The sequence below is a fragment of the Suillus plorans genome (genome assembly GCF_016647745.1).
Source record: "Suillus plorans strain S12 chromosome Unknown HD556scaffold_36, whole genome shotgun sequence".
Lineage (NCBI taxonomy): Eukaryota > Fungi > Basidiomycota > Agaricomycetes > Boletales > Suillaceae > Suillus > Suillus plorans.
In genome coordinates, this window is record NW_024537420.1 from 384,362 (window position 1) to 405,429 (window position 21,068).

Consider the following 21,068-nt stretch of genomic DNA (forward strand, 5'->3'; position numbering starts at 1 on the left):
CTATACTTGCCTGACAAGTGCGTTCGACCCAGGGGTCTGCGATCTGGGAATAGTCTTGGGGGTAAGTGAGTGATGTGAGATCAATAGTCCGAGCACGGGAAACAATGTCTGAAGGTATATTTACGATGTCCGATGCAAAAGCGTCGGGTTTGTCGGGTCGGGTAGTCGGATTCAGGTCGGGTATGCGGAAACTAATAGTGACGCGTTATGCGAGCGTCGGAAAAGCGAGCGGTATGTGTGATGACAACGATGACTGATACGGATAATGAAAGAGCGATGATATTCGCAATATCAACTAAGAACTACGAAATATCGGGTTTGACCACTAAGCGTCGGGGAACTGCTCCCCTCTACTTGGATAATGAATAATGCTCGAGGTCAGTCCAATATATATGTAAGTACGTAGAAATGCGGAACCCGTAGGCGAAAGTAGCGGCGGAGTATTTCGGATCCGAAGTACATGTAAATAAACATGAGGCGCTGCGGACTATGGGAAAACATGTAATAGCGCTGGCTACGACGTGAGTAATGTGCGAAATAATGAACTACACACCTAGTGGGGCTAGCAAGACAGGACGGGACACGGATAGGACAAGTGCGCGGGAAAACATCAGGTCCGATGCGGCCTAAACGTCGGGTTGGCGGGTTAGCGTCGGATAACATCGGGAAGTGATTAGCATGTGACGGGTATTTGACGTGTACTGTGAAATAGCTCGATACGAGCCCAGCGCCAGCTCGTGTCCTACAGCGGATCTTCAAGGGGTCGCACATTAAATACACCATGTACGACAAATCCAGATATCACATGCTTCAACTGTGAGTGAAAGGGCCACTATAAAAGTGACTATTGGAGGCCAGGGGAAGGCAAAGAAGATCAGGGTCCCAATCAAAAACAGAAGCAAGGAGCCAACAAGAAACAAGCAGCTAACACTGTAACTGAGACTGAAGCACAAGATCAGTATGCCTTCATCACCTCGGACTTGGCATCCGTAGCAAAAGACCTGAACGTACCAGTAGCGTGCAGAGGCACTATCATGGATTCTGGTGCGACTTCCCACTTCTGCCCCAACATAGCAAAATTCACGAACTTTGTCCCCATTGATCCCCAGGATGTCCATACTGCTAATGGATCTACCTTAAGCGCTATAGGAAGGGGAGATGTCAAGATAGACTTACCTCTGGGAGAGAGGACCACAGTCACCCTAAAGAATGTACTATATGCTCCCAAGATGATATTTACACTTATCTCCACCGACCAAATTGCAGCATCAGGCCTTGCCATCCTTTTTGAAGGACAGATGTGCAAAATCCTCTCAAAGGGCCCAGAACATCATGTTATTGCAGAGATCCCTCAGCTTGAAGGACTATATGATGTAAATCAGTGTTAGAAGCACCATGTCAATATAGTCAGAACAAGACTCACTGTTTGCCAACTCCACCAGGTCCTGGAACATATCTCCCAGTCTGCAGTTAAGCATATGGTAGAGAATGGGCTGGTGGAAGGAGGAGTCGAGCTGGATACCTCCTTCTCACCAGAATTCTGTGATGCCTGCATGAAAGCGAAGGTAATACATCAGTCTTTCCCCAACAAGACCAAGAACTGCACACATACCTATGCTGAATTGGTTCACACGGACCTCTGGGGCCCAGCTCAAACACCAAGTCTTGGAGGCTGCAACTACTACATCAGTTTCACGGATGATTACATCTGTGAGACTAGAGTGCAGTTCCTAAAGCTAAAAAGTGAGGTGTTGAGTGCCTTCAAGGGCTATGAGGCGTACCTTGCCCATCAACACCCAGATGTGTGCCTTCGAAAGGTTTGGTCCGATAGAGGAGGGGAGTATCTGAGTGCAGTGTTCGATCAGTGCCTGAAGGACCAGGGAATCAAGAGACAACTCACTATTCATGACTCTCTCCAGCAAATAGTATTGCCAAGCAACTGAACAGAACTCTGGTGTCCCACACACGGGCAATGTTGCTAGCCCGCAACTTTCCTAAATATCTGTGAGGGGAGGCCATTAGCTACGCTACATGGTTGAAAAATAGACTCCTATTGAGGGCCATACTTGGTCACACCTCATTTGAGCTCATTCACCAATGAAAGCTGAATCTCTCTCAGGCACATGAGTTTGGTGCACTGGTGTATGTCCACCTCCAGAATGCCGGTAAGCTTGAACTGAGGGCAACAGAGGCCGTCTTCATGGGGGTTGACAGCCAGAGTATGGCCTATAGGGTATGGTGGCCTTCCAAGTGCAGAGTAACGTCAAACGGAATGTCATGTCTGCACCTATGGAGGATGATAGTGTCCCGGACAAGGGGGAGTCCATTATGGTGAATGCTAACAATGGAAAAAAACAGAATGACTCACCCGGAGTATGTGGGAAATAGTTGACATACCTCGGTCTTGAATCAACATCATACTATGCCACTTCATTCTTGCTACTAAATGTGGACCTAACGGAGGGAAATTAAAACTCCGCGCACATCTTGTGGCCAACAGCCAGCATCAGCAACACAGCATGGACTACTTCGACACTTTCGCATCCACCTCCAATATGTCAATGATTCAAACTGTCTTGGCAATGGCTGCACAAAGGGACTGGGAAATCCATCAGGTAGATAAAAGAGCGCCTATTTGTATGCTGACCTGAAGGAAGAGGTCTACATGAGGGTGCCACCTGGTTATCTCAAGGCTGGAGATGAGGGGAAGATTCTTAGGTTAAGGAGGAGCCTACTTGGTCTCAAGCAGGCAGGATATGAGTGGGCAGAGGAGCTGGCTGCAGTCTTTAAGATATTCGGTTTTGTTCACTCACAGGTGGATCAGGCCGTATTCTACCGGCATATCGATGATGAGCACACAGTGGTCACTGTCTCCATTGACAACATGGCCGTTACCTCTAAGCACACCCACCACATTGCCAAATTTAAAGGTCAGCTCAAAGAGCACTTCAAGATAACTGACCTTGGTAAGCTCAGCTGGATTCTCGGCCTTAAAGTCATGCGCAACCATACTGAGCGCACCCTTACCCTCTTGCAGAGCACCTATGTACAGACTGTACTAGAGTGTTTCAGCCTCCTAGATGCAAAATGTGTAGTTACCCCCATGGATGTGGGAACCACCCTGTCCATTGATCAGTCGCCTTCCACCCCTGCCGAGCACCACAACATGCAGAACATACCCTACCAGCATGCCATGGGCTCACTCATGTATGCTGCAACAAGTACCCAGCCAGACATAGTGTTTTTGGTTGCGACCCTGTCGCAATTCATGCGGAATCTGGGATGCGCGCATTGGGAAGTGAGTAAATGTGTCATGAGATATATGAAATCCACAGCAGATTATGAACTCACTTTTGGCAGTACTGATGCAGGCCTGGAGGCATACATTGACGCAGACTAGGCATCTCAACCCCACCGTCATTCTATGTCTGGCTACGTCGTCCTCCTGAATAAGGCCCCATCACCTGGAGCACCAGAAAGCAGTCACTCATCATGTTCTCCATGGCCAAAGCTGAGTACATAGCTCTAACCACCATTGCTAAAGAGATTCTCTACCTGTGGCTCCTCATCAACAAACTCTACAATGTTCCTTTTACCCCCACCCTCATCTATTGCGACAACCAGGCCGCTATCGCCCTTGCCAGAAAATGCAAGTTCCACTCACGCACAAAGCACATCAACATTCATTTCTACTTCATCTGGCAGCACCTCAAGGAGGGCACATTCACCCTATCCTACTGCCTCACTGAAGATAACCTTGCAGATGCCTTCACCAAGGTCCTCCTGCGCCCTTGCCTTCAGAAGCTTTGCCTTCAGATGAGCTTGGATTGCGCTCAAGGGGGAGTGTTGGAGTCTGAACGATCCAACTAGTTGAACCGATGGATCTGAGATAGGAAAGATGAGGAGGAACAGAGGGAGAATAGTCCAAGCGCAACTCAAAATCAGTAGGCAACGAGAGACATTTGATATCAGCTTGTTGACATGAATATTTACCTTACAATTTTTATTCCTATCTCACCCGCACATGTAGAGTAGCGGCCTAGCATAGTTGCATCTCAGTTCTTACCAGAAACTGAGATGTAAGTCTTATTATTTTTCCCTTGTCCAGAACAAAGCTCACAATGACTAGTATACTTGTTCCCTAGGTACATGATACACTTTGTAACAAGTTCTTACCAGAAACTGAGATTATACTTGTTCCATAGCTCTCTCTGTCATGTCCACTCCCATTTAAACACTAGATGAAACTTGTACAAGGATCAATAAGCAAAACAGAAACAGAGATAACCAAAGACTGGAGACAGGTGATTAACATAAGGGGATTGGCGCTGATTTAAGGTTTGGGTTCGGATATGAAACATAGGTCGGATCCAGAGAAGTGGATGTCAGATCAGATGTTTGAATATCAGATCCGGGAATTGGACAGATAGAGGACTGAAGTCTGGAGACATGGATAGGGGATCTGGAGGTCCGGATGAGGCATGGGAACATTGTTGAATGTAGGTCTGGAATGGGGAATATATGACAGGTGCGAGTGTGATACATTCCAAGATACTGAAAAAGCATGCACAGGTTAATAGCAAGGTGTGTTCTAATAGAAAAAAAAATGTATCTAGCAGGTTTTCAACCTATACAGTCTAAGAGAAACAGATTTAAATTCTATTATAATAACAACTTGGCTAAGACTGATTATACTGAGTTTTCAAGGAAACCATTTCTGAAAAATTATCAAGTGAGTTGAGTTATTAAAGTTCTATAGTATTAACTTAAACAAATCAAATATACATTTATAAATACTATACTTCTACTAGTGAGTGGCTAGAGCAAATGTATTGAAGTCCTAGATTACTGTAATTTTGTGAAAACTATATGGTCTGTAGCTGTCTGTCTAGAGAACATAAATTTTACACTTTTGAGAAATTTTATGATTTAAATTGAATATACAAAATATCATCATCTAGATAAACTACCTCAATCACTGTCTGGAATCTAGTATACTCTACATATCAGGAAATATATAATCTTTCTAAGGAATCTTAAATGATTTGTCAAGTTATCAAACTAACTATGATCTTATATATTCTGTTATTATCTTTGTATAACAATTTTGACTAACTCCTACTGTATTACAGCTACGGGGTTTTGGGTTATCGGGTTCAGGTTCGGGTTATCAGAAACTAATAGTAATGCGATAGCGAGCATTGGGAAAGTGAGTGGTATGCGCAATAATAACAATGACGGATACGGGCGGTGAAGGAACAATGATATTTGCAATGTCAACTAAGAACTACGAAATATCGGGTTTGACCCCTAAGCATCAGAGAATGACTCTCCTCTACTTGGATGATGATAATGCTATGGGGAGTCCAATATTTATATAGATACATAGAAGTCTGGAACCCTATAGGTAAAAGTAGTAGCGACAAAACAAGCATCAACAGACTGGGATAACATTATGAGATAACACTAACATAAGTTTTAGTAAGAAACCATTTTGATTTATTTGACCAAAACACATCTTCAAGCCCTGAAAGAAAGGAGGCAAGTATGAGCGGAGATTCCCAAAGTCCAGGAGCGAGACAATGCAGCCAGCACATGCCTGTCCCCATAGGATAGTTGGAGAGCAAAGACTCACTAGTTAACGCATGGGCAGCATCACATAACAAGTGAAAGATTATAGAATAGGACTGTCATGGAGATATGGAGCCATGACAATTGCATGTTGTCAAAGATACCCCAGGAAAGTGTCCCCACTCCAACAACTCATGGATTTCACCGTCTCAAAGGGTACTCCATGCAAGAGGTACTCCAGAGTTCCTCCAATATGAATTCCGTGACCTTTCAGTCCCTCAATCCCCAGTGTGGAAGAGGCATGGAAGAGGCACTGTAGAAACTCTGCACGAGTTAATGGACAAAGGCCATTCTGGTAATGCCAGCTGAAAAGAGCATTTTGTGGGGTTGGAGAAGTTGATGCATAAGTGCACTTCCAGTTCATGCTGAGGGTCAACCTCCCCAGTGTGGGGAGCAAAATACAAGTCCTCACCAGAAGATGACATCTTTGAGTGAGAAAGGTGGATCACCGTGACCTTCAGCCTATGTTGATCTTCAGTGTAACAGACATCTGAGACCTTGACGTGAAGTGATGGGTTCTAAAGTTTTTCTGGAGTACATTCCTGTGCACGTCACAACAAAACTCAAGAGTAACAGGAGGGATGCATTCCCTCGTTGATCCTCAGATACTCCTTGAGCGTCGCAAAAGACATAATATACCAACAATCTAGATCCATAAGTTTCTTTGGTACCAGTGGCAGGGGTGTAAGCAAAGGTATATAAGGGTAAGGACGAGAACAGGATTGATCAAGTGGTGGTAAGGTGCAAGTGTGGATGAACTTGGAGTGACTAGTCACACCAAGCGTCTTGGAACCTCCATAACTCTTCCCCATAGTCCCAGTTTGTCGACTCATTAACCAATGAGTGAGAATCTGAGTCCTGTTGCTGATGTGTTGTACTGGTGTGGGAGGGAGGGTCAGCAGGACGAGGGAGGCTGTCATGGATGAAACAGGAGAGTGCAGGAGGAAGCTCGATGGGTGGAAGGAGGAGTTGTTCTGAGGGAAGCTTTCCTTAAGAGGGAGCATCTGCTGGATTATTACTATTTGAGATATAGGACAGATAGAATAAAGTACCAGGGCTGAGCAGTTTGAGTAGCACGAGGATGCGTTGAAAGACAACATTTGTGGCCCAATTCCTGCTCTGTCCATTCTTCCAACCCTCGACAACTCCAAAGTTGTTGCAGTGGATGCAAAAGTGCTTACACAAGGGTTCAATCTCAATTCTGATGATGCAGTGGATGAGCAACTGGAAACTGACTGCCTCGGCCCACTCAATATCCTTTGTTCCATCAAGAGTGCACCATCCTGGCAACAATGTCCATGCCTGCTAATACCCATGGATAATAACTGCGATTCCAACACCAGAGCTGGCATTGGAGTAGGCATGAGCATCAACAATACAAAATGGCTGAGGGATGAGATGATGCAGAGTGGGGTTGGAGAGTTTGGCAGACCACCAGGAGAGATCATCAGTGAGGTGCCGCATAGAGTGATGTGGCACGAAAAGACTTGCACTGAAGATACTGAGCATTGTTTCCATTGAGGTGAGATAGGTGCGACTGTGTGGTACCACGAGACAGGTGTGTAGTAGCTTTCCATAGAGACATTGGACTTCAATGAGCACATGAGTTGAGTGTGCCAGCCAAGTTGCAATAACTACAAGATACTTCGACCTTTTTGCTTCTACCAGTGCAATAGTGAGTGAAACGAGCGTTGTTGACAGAACGAGGAAAGACATGTGAGAAATCTGATATTGGAAACTGGCAATCTTCTCCAAACACTTCCAAAGTACCATCTTCAAAGAAGAAACCTTCAAACAAAAGTCTACCACCGGTCTGATGAAAGGTACTAGGGGATAAAGTAGTATGTAAAGCTTGACAATACAAATTGTAGCTAGCGAGATATTAACATTCAATATGAAAGAAGAGGTAGTCATCCACCCATTTTGTGAGCAGACCCAATCCAGCTACATGTAGAAGGTCAGCTCCAGCATCAGCCACATATTCATATGCTCCAGCTGAGGGACCCATACCAAACGATGTGCATATGTCCACACAAAAGGTGTCCTCATCGATGTGAATGACTGTAGCAGGCCATTGGGAAGGCAGCAAAGGAATGGTCCGATATGCTTCAGCCACATCTCGTGTTGCTGCCTGAGAACCTAGGGGGAGATGTCAAATGATGGCACAAATAGTGTCAAAGGTACCACACGTGCACAGGAAATCATCAGAGTCCATGCAAGAATTGATAGAAGGACAAGGATGTGCAGGAGAACATAGATAAGGAAATGAGAAATTCTGAATGACGCGAAATTTGCTGGGTTTCCCAGTTTTTGGTATGATAGAGATGAGAGACATCTGAAATGCTCCCAGGAGACCATGTAGCTGCAAAGAGTTGAAAGGTCCAACCTAACAACCTGTCTCAAGTTCTCGTTCAATGATGGAATCAAAGGCATCCCGATGTTGTGAGAGAGATGGGTGATTTGGGGGAGTCTGGGAGATAGTGAGATGTGGCAGGTGCAAATTGAAACTGAAGCAAAAACCAGCAGGAATCTTGTCATAATGAGTAATAAGTTCATGTGTTCGGAGCAAGTGCTCCCAAATATCCAGATTATATGGGCACACTGGCTGCAGCTGTCTGAGCGTGAGTGGAATACTAGGCTCCATGGGAGGGTAACAAACAGCCAGAACAGAGATGCCTTTTATCATGAGAGTATGTTGAACAACCTCTTTCCCATTGCCAATCGACACAGAGAGGTTTCTCTGAGCTGCGTATGAGCAATTGCTGGTGAAGCCGCTTGCTGACAATAAGTAAGGAATTGTCCCAGATATGCTTGGCAGAACACTCAGCGAAAGAGTGATTGTTTCTCCCGAGACAAATGGCGCACACAGCTTGAGGATGTTGTCCATGTGTGCCGCTGGAAAAAAACCTGAGGGAATGCAGGTGGATTTCTCCATGTGAGGGAGCTTGTTGCGTGCTGAAGGAGAGATTGCTCATTGTTGATCCACAGGCATGCTACACCACTCATAAGGAGTGACAGCAAAGCCATGACCACTCCCCCTGGATTGACTCGAATGAGAGTCATCACTGGAGGTGACAGAGGGAAAACCATGCATCCGCTGTAGACCATAGTCAGGCCCACAACCACGGATATTGCAAAGGCAGGACACATAATGCAAGACACACATGCAATTGCAAAGAAATTGCTGCACAACGCCAAAGACACCATGCACAATGCAAATTGCCCCAGGGAGGTGTGCAAATAAATCATATGAACCGAATAATCGTTAGTTAAACCGACAACAAAGAAAAGAAACCACAAACCTTCAGATCAAACTCTTGGTTCACTTGGACATGCTCAGCATGATATAGCTGATCGTAGATTCTTGACAGCTCAGTAGTGTCAATGATGGAGATGTTCCAGGCCCCAGAGGGCTAAGGAATGGCTTGGTGCCAAGCTCAACACTATTCCTCCTGATAAGTGAGTAGAGCACATGTCTCTAGTGCATCTTCAGAAGTCCAGTACTTATGTAACATGAGAGTGCCAAAGAAGTTGGCTAACATAATAATACAGGAGTCAGGCCAACCACGTTGTTCAAGGGAGGTGATAAAGTAAGGAACAGTCCTAGAGAAGTTGAGTGGAGTGAGTAGGTGATCAGGAATCACGCCAGCTGTGGAACAAACAGCACTAGCAGAAATCCAAGTAGCAGAATGCCTTGTGCTTACCTAAAACCAGAACTACCTATTGGAGGTATTAGGCATACTGTAATTACTAAAACAGTGAAGTATTTAGTAGAAACTGTGAGGGGTTCAGAGTATAAGTGTCAGGGTACTAGGTGAAGGGAAACATGATTAGGTAAGTGGTAAAAATGTAAACCTAAGGTGAGGAAAGTGACTGTAAATAAAGATAACTCAAAATAGGCTAATATAAGCTCAGCTGGAGGCCAAGTGCTACATTGTACTGAATGCCTACTTGCCTAGTATAAGAAAATGAAGATGCATACATCAAGCTTTTCTCTGATTTTGCAAAGGATGCTAAGGAGCAAGGTCAAAAGAAGAAGCAGAGTGGTAGTTTAAGAGATGTTATCTATTTTCAGTTCACACATGCTACATCAACAAACTATTAATTTCATGACAAATGTCATAAACCACACAAGGTTTCACAAAGCACCACAGGTCTCACAAACTTCATAAATATATAATAAAATATTACATTATCAATGCTACTAATATCTATAGATAATACAAACCAATATAAATATAACAATTTTAACAAATATCCCTATCTATTGCTAATTATGATCTGACTGAGCTTGTATAGCTTGTATAATGTTGGTTTATATTAAAGCCCTGATTTTGCTGTATAATTGGTGATATAAGGCAAACAAAGAAAGCCTTTGAAAAGTAGCTGAGATATATATTAATCTCTGTTGCACAAAATCTATTGAAATAGGACATGTATATATTAAATAGGGCAGTTTATTATTTAATTACAATTATATCAAGCCACTGTATTAGAATTTATATAGCAGTAAATAGAATAATAGTATTGTGGTGGAATAATTGAGTAGACTGACTTAGGGTAGTCTAACTATAGGTATATGATTATTAGGTCCTGACAGACTTTGAAAGCTAACCCAGTGAGATGTCTTGAGCTAGTGATTTTTTACATTGCTAGCATACTGTTAGCATTAATGAAGAGTATAACTCTAATTATTCGTTTCTTGCTAGCCAATAAATCTGGGATTTACTGCTATGCATAGACAATTCCTTAGCTCTCCAGAAGGTAGTATTATCCAACCCTTACTGCCTTTTTTTGGTAGCCCACATATAGTCACTTTTAGAATGTGGTACTCTGGAGAGTTGGTCAAACTACTACTTTAGGTGATGATTCTGAACGATCTCTGTATAATCTTTATCAAGCCTATCTATAAAAGCTTTTTATTGCTGATAATATGATACTGATAGAAATTACTAAAGAGTCTTAGCTATGAAGGTTTCTTTTGCTAGAAAATAATATCTGAATACTAGACTATCCCAATCAGCATCACTAATAATCTAATATTGATCTTGACTAAAAATAAAGCTAAGATCCTGGAAATGAAAAATATTAACTTTGGCTTGCATTTACTGTACCGGATTTAGCATACCTAGGAGAGATTCAAAGTTAGTTTGGAAGATATGCCAGCTAAAAGATGTTAGTTGCAAACTGATGCTGAATAGCAGACAGCTTACTAAATATGAGGAAATCTGTGATCTTTCTGGAAAAAAGAGCTTTTTTTTAGTTTCTCAACATCTTCTTCAACCTAAGCATCCTCCTCACTACTACTAGCCTCATTACCATCATGGAATTGGTATGTGGTCTTGTGCTTCCTTAATAAGTAGCTAACCTTTAAATATTTGAAATAGCTTAATATATGAAAGTCTAAAAACTCTATATCGAGGTCCTCTATGAAATCTCTTCAATATAGAGCTAACAAAGCATCTGTATTAATCGGTCTGATATTGGGAAGCCAATAAGTGTTAGCATCTTTAATCACATTTGACAGAAAATAGATGCTTCTTCCATACATAATTGAATAAGTACTTGATCTATAAGTATTATCTGCAGGTACATCCTAGCAGGAAGCTTCTAGTAAGTTGTTCTTTACATGACTCACTGCTGGTCAGTAAATAAGGGTGTTGATCTAGTAAGCAACCAAAGTGTCTAATTGCAATGAGTTATAGTGAGGATAGGCATTTTGATTAGCACTCTATAGATTTTTGACTACATGGTAAAGTTCAGCCATACAGTAATACTTGAAGTACCCTTCAAATAGATTTTATATTGGTACCTTAGGTATGACTGACTATAGTGACTAAAATGCTCACTAAAATAATTTGCAATCAAAGCTAACAAGTGTATCTTGTATTATGCTACCTGTCATTTGCAAGAGCACTTCTGCCAAACTAAATAGTATATGAATCTTCAGCCATACATTGCCTTCTATATAAGAACTTCCACAAAGGCAAAAATTTCTGTGATATGCTCTAAATCTTTTATGAGCTTGTCTATGCTGGCTGGGAATAAGTGCCATGCCTGGCAACATTTGAAAATATCATTGTAAAGCTAATAGACAGCATATTTATCTGTTGTATAGGGATTTATATAGTGAACTTTATCATCCTTTCTATGGAAACCTGGATCTGCAAGGAATCCTCCAAGATCTTCTAATTGTGCTAAAAGATTACAATGATACTAAGTCTGAGAAGCCAGAAGAGAATCTATCTGATGTTCTGCATTAGATGATAAAAGAAATTGCAGTAAATAATGATGGCCTTTGGTAAGCCACTGTAAAACATAGTTTTTATGCTAGATTTCCAGTCCAATATCAACCACTCAATTCTCAGGCCTGATAAGCAACATATTAAAAAGATAAAATATGGTATTGAGAGCAAAGTATCTAGCTTTTAGATTGTATAGATTATGATGAGATATATCTTTTGTTCCTCATAGCTGATGAAAAAAAAAACATTCTGAAGCCCATCTTTGGAGATTGAGATCTACATTATTGTACAAATGAAAGAATTTCTTTAAATGGAATACTTTTCTTCTGTAGCACTGGAGATATCATAGGCTAGTAATTATTATCTATCTATTTTAATCATCCAATAATAACTGACATATGATCTGGAATGAATTGTGTAGGCAGTTGCAAGATCAAGTCCCACTGCCCAAAGGCTATGTTGGACAAGAATGGAGAATTTGCTAGTAGTAATGTTAGCTGTTTTCATATGCTAGTGAATTGCAGTAATACAATCAACATACCTAGCATCTGAAAGGAAGTAGAACCCACAATACCAACATCCACAGAGTTGGGATCACAGTCAGCCATGTGCCGACCATGTGACATCAATAAGACCACTTCTCCTCCAGTGATTACCTGCTCCATGCTTGCACCTGACTCTCCACGCTCAACTTGCTGGCCCCTGGTGTTAAGCCCAAGGCCATTGAGTGAGTCCAAAGGCCTACTCCCATAGAACTTTGTAGGTGTGGGTTCAGATGAGAACACGAGCATGACAACATGAGTCAACTCGTGTATGATCACCAGATGAAGAAAAAAGGCTAGAGTCCTGAGCATTTAGGTCAGCTAGCTAGTAGTAGTATAATCATGATACTCACTGTTTAGCCCGAGGAGTACTTGCCCCAGTATACAAGTCATAAACATCGCTGTGAAGGGAAAACTGCAGTCGCCATGTCTGCCTTTCAGCTAAAGAGAGACTCAGGAAAGGACCCTGGTTATATCCAGAGAAGGTTTCAGACATAGGAGTTTCACCATAAGAGTCTTCTAGCATCACTACTTGTATAGCGGGAAAGTGTGAGTGAAGGTAACTCTTGATCTCTTCGATGCGTTCATTGATGTCCTCCATGCTTGGATTAGTAACTAAGTCATCTTGGCCAAATGATTCATTGCTGGGTGGTAGGCTAGGAAGTATTGGTAGGCGTCTGAGACTAAGACACCAAATGCACTGGTGTGTGGTAGAATCTCGCCATGCAGGAATAGTATGTCCGGTTGGTGGTGAGCCATAGGTTAGTGGGGAGCGATAGGTTCATCAGGAGTTGCACTGTTCAGCTGACTAGGAGGTCTCCATAGGGCTCCATTCATCAGAGCTATAAGCTGGAGTGCTAGCTTTGGCAGAAATACAAAAATAGTCAAACACGTCTGTAGTGAGGGTTACTCATATACCTTTCTAGAACTTAGAATCTTTGTTACTAATATATCTAATTTCATTGTTATACCATGATTCCCACTGTAGTTCATTCCTTCTAATGATGATAGTTAGATTAAGGAGGCAGAGAATAGTAACAATCTTAAAGAGATAATCATAGTAAAATAGGCCATGTAGAGGCATCACAGTCTTCTGCTAATAATAATGATTTTATTGATGAAGAAATGTCTTTGGCTTTCACAATAGCAGAACTAAAAGCCAGAGGTGTCCTGGTGGATTTTGCAATCATCAGCATGAAGGCAGAGAAGGAGTCACAGTATAAGGAGCATTATGAGGTTGGAGGTTTACTAAAGTTAATGTAGACCTTCTGATAGAAATACAAAGATTGGTAAGCAGGAGTTTAAAGGAGGAGGCATTGAAGTGTGCTATAGTGAAATAATAATAGTTGAATATTTAATAAAAATAAAAATACCAAATGTCAAACTAATATAAGTTGTGAGTCTATGCTATACCTATACTACTTCATTTGCAAGACAGGAGTATTTAATCCTATAGGGGTTGCTATTTAATGAAGTATAATAGTTAGTTATTTGTAAAGGAAGATAGTCCAAAGACAAAAATATTAGGTTTGAAACTTTTGGATCAGGTTAGACATTGGATGTTAGGGAAAGTGTCAGGTCAGGGAAAAAATATGTTAGAATAGTGTTAGATTGGTAGAGAATATTGTGTTACTATTGAGTTTATAGGTTGTTTCAGATAATGGCAGAATAATATTTTGGAATTTAGTAAAGAACTACTAGTATCAGGTGATCCTCATCCTACAGAAAGGTAGATTGGTAAAAATTGATAGAATGAATGTGAAATATATACTGTCTATGTAGAAATTCAGAGTACATTAGGCAAAAACAAAATCAGGTCTGAAAATATATGTAAAAATACATGAGTAACTACACACTAGTAGGGATAGATATGACTGGACAAGATATAGGGAGAATGAGTGTGCACAATATTTGATAGGCTGATGCAAAACCTGATGTTCAATAAAAAATCCAATATGATGTCTGATAATCTGATGTTGGGGTCAACAAATGTCTGATTGGACAATTAATAATAGAGTCAGATAGAATGACTTTGACATACATCATAAAATAGCTAAATATAGGCCCAATATGAGCCCAAGTGCTACAGTACCCTTAGTGAATAGTTTAAAGAGGCTATCTATAATCTGTTTAATTAAGTAGTATGTCTATCATATAGTCTTAGCTATTGTAGCTGCAGGTAATTCATTTATTTATATCTCATGTTAGAAATAACATATATCATCTTATAGGCCCATATTGGTGTAACACCATAATTACCTATGCTACTGTTAAGAATACTATGGAGTGCCATTCTATAAAGGATTCATTTTATTTTTTTAAAAACCAACTATGATCTCTCATTGAGGTGGTCTAGTATGATTCATCTTAGTGCTACACTATTGAGCAAGTGCCTGTACATCATTTATAAAGATTTCACCAATACAGAAGAATCATGATATGCTTTTGAAAGCTATCCCATCTGATCCTATTTATGACATTAGCATCTATTTCAACTTTATGATTAAACATAATATGTGAAAGGTAGCCAATGTATTTTTTTTGAAAATCCTAAAATTAAGTTGAAGATGCTTTCCTAGAAGATATTGTAGTAAAATACAATAATAGAGAAGGTTATAGACTAAGTGCAGTCTATACTTCATCTATGCTACTATGTCTAAAACAGATATGTTTAACCCTAAAGAGAGTTGCTAGTAGACAATACAATACAACTAGTTCAAATGTTAGCTTAATCAGAGTATGAGACCTAAAAAGTGCTGTAGAGACAAATGACAGGTCATTTACTGCATACTACATATTGGTGAGAAATATTTTTTGAAGTTATTTTTTTTGGTTGTATTATGGTCATATTCTTCAACCTAGCTACTGCATTTGCAGTTATCTAAAGCTATATATGCAGTATCATGGACGCTGCATTTACAGTACCATAGCTACTGCATCTGCAGTCACTAGCTACTGCATTTGTAGTACTCAGAAGTTGCATCTGCATGTTCTAATCCTACTTTTGGTTTGCCTATTTACTAAATCTCTATACAAAAGCACCTAATTTGATTATAAGCTTTAACTCAGTCTACTTTGGCACCTAAGTAGTCCTTCAAGATGTAAAATGTTTCTTATCTAGTGCTTCCTTCATTAATTCTCTCACTATATACTATATCAGTGGCAGATGAAGACACAAGCCAAATAACCTATCACAAGTACAATATTGACATTTCCTCAGACCTTGATCTAGCTGAGGTCTCTGTTACTCTCAATCTGCCACAACTACTCCAACCTATATTATTCCAATACCTAGCTCAGTCTTTAATATTTTAATTCTCTCTCTGGAGCATTCCATCAGTAGTCTTCTTGGATCACTAAGAAATTTTGTCCTTCAGAGTATGTGAGGAATCTGTCATATTCCACATTCCGGACCCAGTGTAGAGACTCATGCCTCTCAATGCCTGATATACGGCCCTATGAACCACATATTCCCTACATGTTCCAGCTCTTATCCGAAGGATCAGTCATACGCGCTCCCGTGCGTGTGCCCTACGTACGTGCCTCGTTCGCGCGCCTTATACCCACTCGCGCCTTCTGCGCGCCTCCCCTTAGGTCCTCATGCGCCTACCCGTCCGTCCGTCCGTCCTATGTCCTCACTGATTTACTGGTGCGTTATTCTTATCTCTTTCACTAAATTGACGTACACTCGGTCTGATCCCCGCACTTACATACAGAAAGTCTATCTTAGACTTTAGAATATATTTAGAGTTGATATGGTCACTCGGTTCGGTACCGCGCTCGGAAGCGCGCCGCATAGCGCTATCTCCCTTCTTAAATAAAGGGAAAGTTCCTTTTACTTTGGTTACTACTTTTTCCCCCCATTTTATCTCAGTATACTGCAAGTTGTATAGTGCACCTTAGTACTTGAAATCAGATTATACTTCTCTATCTGCTACAGCTTGCGCTTCTACTATACTTAAAAAACACTTCCCTTATCGCTCATAAGCGCGCTTCCACATATGCGCGCGCCCCTCGCATCTCGCGCACCTTCGCATCGCTCATGCGCGCCTTCGTGTGCGTTATCTTCTCGCGCCTACCAGCGCCCGTCTAGTTGACAGAGTTCCCCTCCACCTTATTCGCGAGGAACTTCTCTCAGTAGCTGTCCTTTGGGTCGAGTCATATTCTTGTATCCAGGTCTTGCTGTAGAGCCCCCTTCTTTTAGTGTTTCCACCCACAGTCAAGATTCCTCACCTTCACCGGACCAATCACACGATCATATCCAAACATCCAAATCTGACTAGCTTCTGCCTTCCATGCTTTTCCCCTTTTGTACATCCTCTTTTAGTTAGCCCCTCTTTCTGGTCATCCAGTTATATCTATATCTGTCTGTACTCATTTATCCAGACCTTGTTCATTTCTGACTTCATTTTATTTTTATTATGTTCCATTATAGTATTGATAAGCTTTCCACATCCTTCATACATAGCCTTGCACTGCACTGACTGATGTTCTGTTATGTCTTCTGTAGTATATAAACCCTGTAAAGTCTCTATACATCCTCAGTTTGAATATCATCTTAGGGTCTGGACAGCTGCGTTTATTTCGCAGTTTGTTTTGTAGTTTATTTTGTTTGTAACAATATGTACAAACAACCGTGACAAGGTCGCCGCATCACGCACCATATGACATCACACCAAGGCTGAAATGCCTCCAGCTAATGAAATCCAGCGTTTCCACATGCTGCGGATGGCCGCTGCAATGATTGCTCAACTTGTTATGGGTCTTATAATTGCCTACATGACACGATTTCTTGAGAAACAGCCCTACCATACCTCACTCCTCACTGGACATGCATGGGTGCAAGAACTCACCAATGGACATCCTGACCGGATCAAGACTGAGCTCGGAATGAGGAAGCACATTTTCCATGCCCTTATACATGAGCTTCGGACTTGTGGGCTACGAGATTCAAAATATATTCTGCTTGATGAGCAAGTTTCCATATTTCTATATACATGTGTGACAGGGCTTTCAAGCCGTCATGTTGCAGAACGTTTTCAGTACTCACACATGACCACACAGAAGTATGTTCATATTGCAAGATATTCATTATCTCACATGTCATCAGATATTTCAAGAGAGTCCTGCTTGCTCTGTCTTCGGCTCCCTTCTACAACAAATTTGTATATCTTCCACGGGACGACGCACCTATTCCAGCAGAAATATCAGGGAATTCGAAACTCTTTCCATACTTCGAAGGGGCACTTGGGGCCATGGATGGTACACACATTGCATGTTGTCCATCCGTGGCAGAAAGACAGCTTTCATGAAACCGAAAGGGTTTTGTCAGCCAAAATTGTCTTGCATGCTGTTCATTTGATCTTCGGTTCTGGTATGTTCTCAGTGGTTGGGATGGATCAACCTCAGACTCGACTCTCTACAATAATGCCCGTCTCACTGACCTGTACATTCCATGAGGGAGATACTACCTTGCAGATGCTGGGTTTGGAATATGCAATTCACTTCTCATTCCGTATCGAAGTGTCCGGTACCACTTGGCTGAGTGGGGTCGAGCTGCAGTTCGGTGAGCAATATGTCACTTGACTCATCAATCTTCTCATGCAAGGCAGGCCACAAAACTCCAAAGAAATATACAACCTTCGGCATGCTTAAGCTCGAAATGTGATTGAGCAGATTTTCAGCATTCTCAAGAAGCGGTTCATGATACTCGTACATCCACCAGAATATAGTATGTCGACTCAAGCCCGAATTCCCCCGGCACTTTGTGCTGTCCACAACTTCATTCAAAGTTTCGATCCAAAGGAAATAGAGGAATTCGCTACTGAGGATCTCATTGATGCTGATGCAGGCGAGTCGAGGGGTGATCTTGCTGAAGGACCAGCAGGCCGTGCTGAAAGGCAAAAGGCGACGGAGGACAGAGATAGTATTGCAGATGCTATGTGGAGGGATTACCATAGAGCTCGTCAAGACATGACAAGATGAGTGCGCGACAATATATATACTATCTAGAGACCCTGCTTGTTGATAAATTTGATCTTGCGGTCAACAAAAGACTTCCTTGGCCCATCGTCGGACATCACCATATATGCGTCAGCAGCGCTGACATCCATCTGAAAAGCTTCGATAAGTGCAGCCATGCTATCATCATCAAGATGTGTTTCTAGAAGTTGTGCGCGTCGCATTGCTGCCTGCTTGCATTGAGGTGATAAGGCAATAGCTGATTTTTGCGATTGTGAGGCTACACGGAAGACATCGGTGAACTCAGAAAATTGATCATTTATTGCATATAGTGCGGTGGCTGATCCACCAATGCGCTGGTGTTTCGAAGATGGACCAGAGGGACAAGATGAGGAAGCAGTAAGAGACGGAGTCAAAGCCACAGGTGCAGATTTTCGCTTCGAAGGAGGAGGAGTTGCTTCCCAAGGAATGATATCATCTTCATCGTCATCTAGCTCTCTCTCTGCAATTGTTCTCTCATCATCTTCTTCAACTCCTGAGTCTCCTGTTGTGGATGCCACTGGCTCGTGCTCGACAGCAGGGCCTTCATTGCTGATGTTGCTAGGAGTGTGTTGCGATTCAAAGGTTTCCTGGCCTGCATGAAAAGCATTGGTGCCACGTGAGATCTGCGCACGCAAAAGGTCATCCATCTCGTCGAAGTGCTTCCAGCCTTTGTTGCGAAACGGCTTTGCATCAGGATGTGCCTTGAAAAATGGTCAGACTTGCAACAGATCCACATCATGAAAACCTACATTTGCGAATGTTGTCCAACATGCGGCATCAGCTGGGCCAATATTTGCGCCAAGTTCCTTGTCCCACGAAAAGCCTGATTGCGACTTGATTTCAACAATAGCGGCATGCTTTTTCTTGCACTGTAGCAGTCAGGACTTGATTAACTGTGAAATAACAACATACTACGTACCATAATCCATTTGTTCTTGCATGACTGCCAGTCCCTTTTGTTTCCCACTATGTAGTTCTCCTTTGGAGTGCCGTCTGGTGGCTCCAACAAATGAGCCGCTGCAGCGGCAAAGGTTGCCTATTTGAAGTTGATACCATCTCCACCTTCGGCACGATGAAGTGTGAGATATTGAATGAGCCGGGAGGTTGCTTCGTCGGTCCAGTGAGTGGCTGAGCCTACACTTGCAGTGTTGTTGACAGGCGCTGTACTAGTACTCTTCCGTTTCGCCATTGGCAAGGGGTGGTGTGGACGCTGATCAAGTCACACGTGAGTCACAGCTTGTTACTTGTTACCACGCCACCTACAGGAATAAACTGCAAAATAAACTGCAAAATAAACGCAGCTGTCCAGACTCTTAGATTCTGCTCATTCCTGCCTCCGTCCGACTTGAGTTTCTCCTCTCATTGTTCTCCAATAGTCTTAGAATCAATTCCTAACAGAATCTGTAGGAGTAAAAAAGACATTTCCAATATGTTTAAGTGTAATACTCTATGCTCCTTGATTGAAGAGTGTCTAAGGTGAAATGCAAGAAGGTCACATGATATTGGTTTCTACTAAGGAGTGAATGAGGCTGATTAGTGAGAGTAGAAGTTTGAGCAATGAATGTAGAGTAAGAAACTGACTAGAGCAGGCAAGTACTAAATGAAGGCATATGAGTGATGTATCTATTTGGACAAAGCCCAATGGGCTTTAGACTGAGACACACCTTAAACCTCCTAGAAGAGGAAAAAGCTGAGCTGAGACTCCCTGAAGAAAGGAGCCAACAACACATCTAGTATGAGCTGAATCCCAAATATGAGGAGGTTGGTGCTTACAAATCACTTTGTCAAATGGAAGGAGGCAGAGTGTAGCGCATGAACGGTTCCAGTATGGGTTTTTCCTGTAAAAAGGGTGCCATCACAAGGGTGTGCTTTCATAGATAAACCATGAAGGTGTCACTACTCCAGCGGCCCATACTCTTCACTTTCTTGAAAAGAACTCCTTGCAAGAGATATTTGAGGGTTCCCCCAATCTGCAGCTCATGTGACTTCAAGTACCCCAGTGCCAGCTTCTTGCCCGCCAGATGCAGGCTCTTCATAAATTTGCCTCTTGTGAAAGGGCGCATTCCGGAGCAGTGTTTCCAGCTAAAGAGAGCTGTGGAGAGAGAGGGTTGATTAATGGTGAGATGGTTCAAAAGAGCTACTTGAGGGTCTGACAACGCTGGTTGGGCAGCCCAGTACATGTCTTCTCCATTTAGAGAAGTCTTGGTTCATGGAAGGTGAAAGATTGCGACACAGAAACTGTGACGATCTGTGTCATATTGTAAGTTGCTGACTTTGACATGGACCTGAGGGTCAAAACCATGAAGCAAAGGTATGGTGAATTCACCAATGCGAGTGATCGTTGACCTGCACCAAACTGGTTCGGTGCATGGATGACTAATACTCTCCTATGAGCCCTATACCCTATGAAATCATTTTCTCTATGATCTGAAGTCAGACTGAGGCTAAGGGAATATTTTTCATTGTTTTTTTACGAGTTTGCATGCAAGCGGACTGAATATTTTAGTACATTTAATTCTGCAATGAGTTTTGCTTAGTCAGCCATGGTGATGACCCAGACAAAAATAGCACGCATGTCAGGTGACTGTGAAAAATATTTCCCACATATGTTGTCCTGGAAAAACATTAGTAAAACCCTAAATACTAG

The 21,068-nt window shown here is 42.1% G+C and overlaps 2 protein-coding genes across 2 annotated transcripts; both read right to left on the minus strand.

Annotated features, from left to right (window-relative positions):
• Positions 1 to 12,182: 12,182 nt before the first annotated feature.
• Positions 12,183 to 13,019, minus strand: HD556DRAFT_1309330 (uncharacterized protein; the record flags this gene model as incomplete). The annotated part of the gene is made up of 4 exons (XM_041300263.1): positions 12,183 to 12,210; positions 12,273 to 12,330; positions 12,418 to 12,722; positions 12,772 to 13,019. The coding sequence occupies 4 exons, from the start codon at positions 13,017 to 13,019 to the stop codon at positions 12,183 to 12,185; spliced, it is 639 nt and encodes a 212-aa protein (XP_041159132.1).
• Positions 13,020 to 18,426: 5,407 nt separating this feature from the next.
• Positions 18,427 to 19,610, minus strand: HD556DRAFT_1444517 (uncharacterized protein; the record flags this gene model as incomplete). The annotated part of the gene is made up of 4 exons (XM_041306789.1): positions 18,427 to 19,122; positions 19,171 to 19,290; positions 19,341 to 19,414; positions 19,475 to 19,610. 4 exons carry the CDS (start codon positions 19,608 to 19,610, stop codon positions 18,427 to 18,429), a joined length of 1,026 nt encoding a protein of 341 aa, XP_041159133.1.
• Positions 19,611 to 21,068: the final 1,458 nt, after the last annotated feature.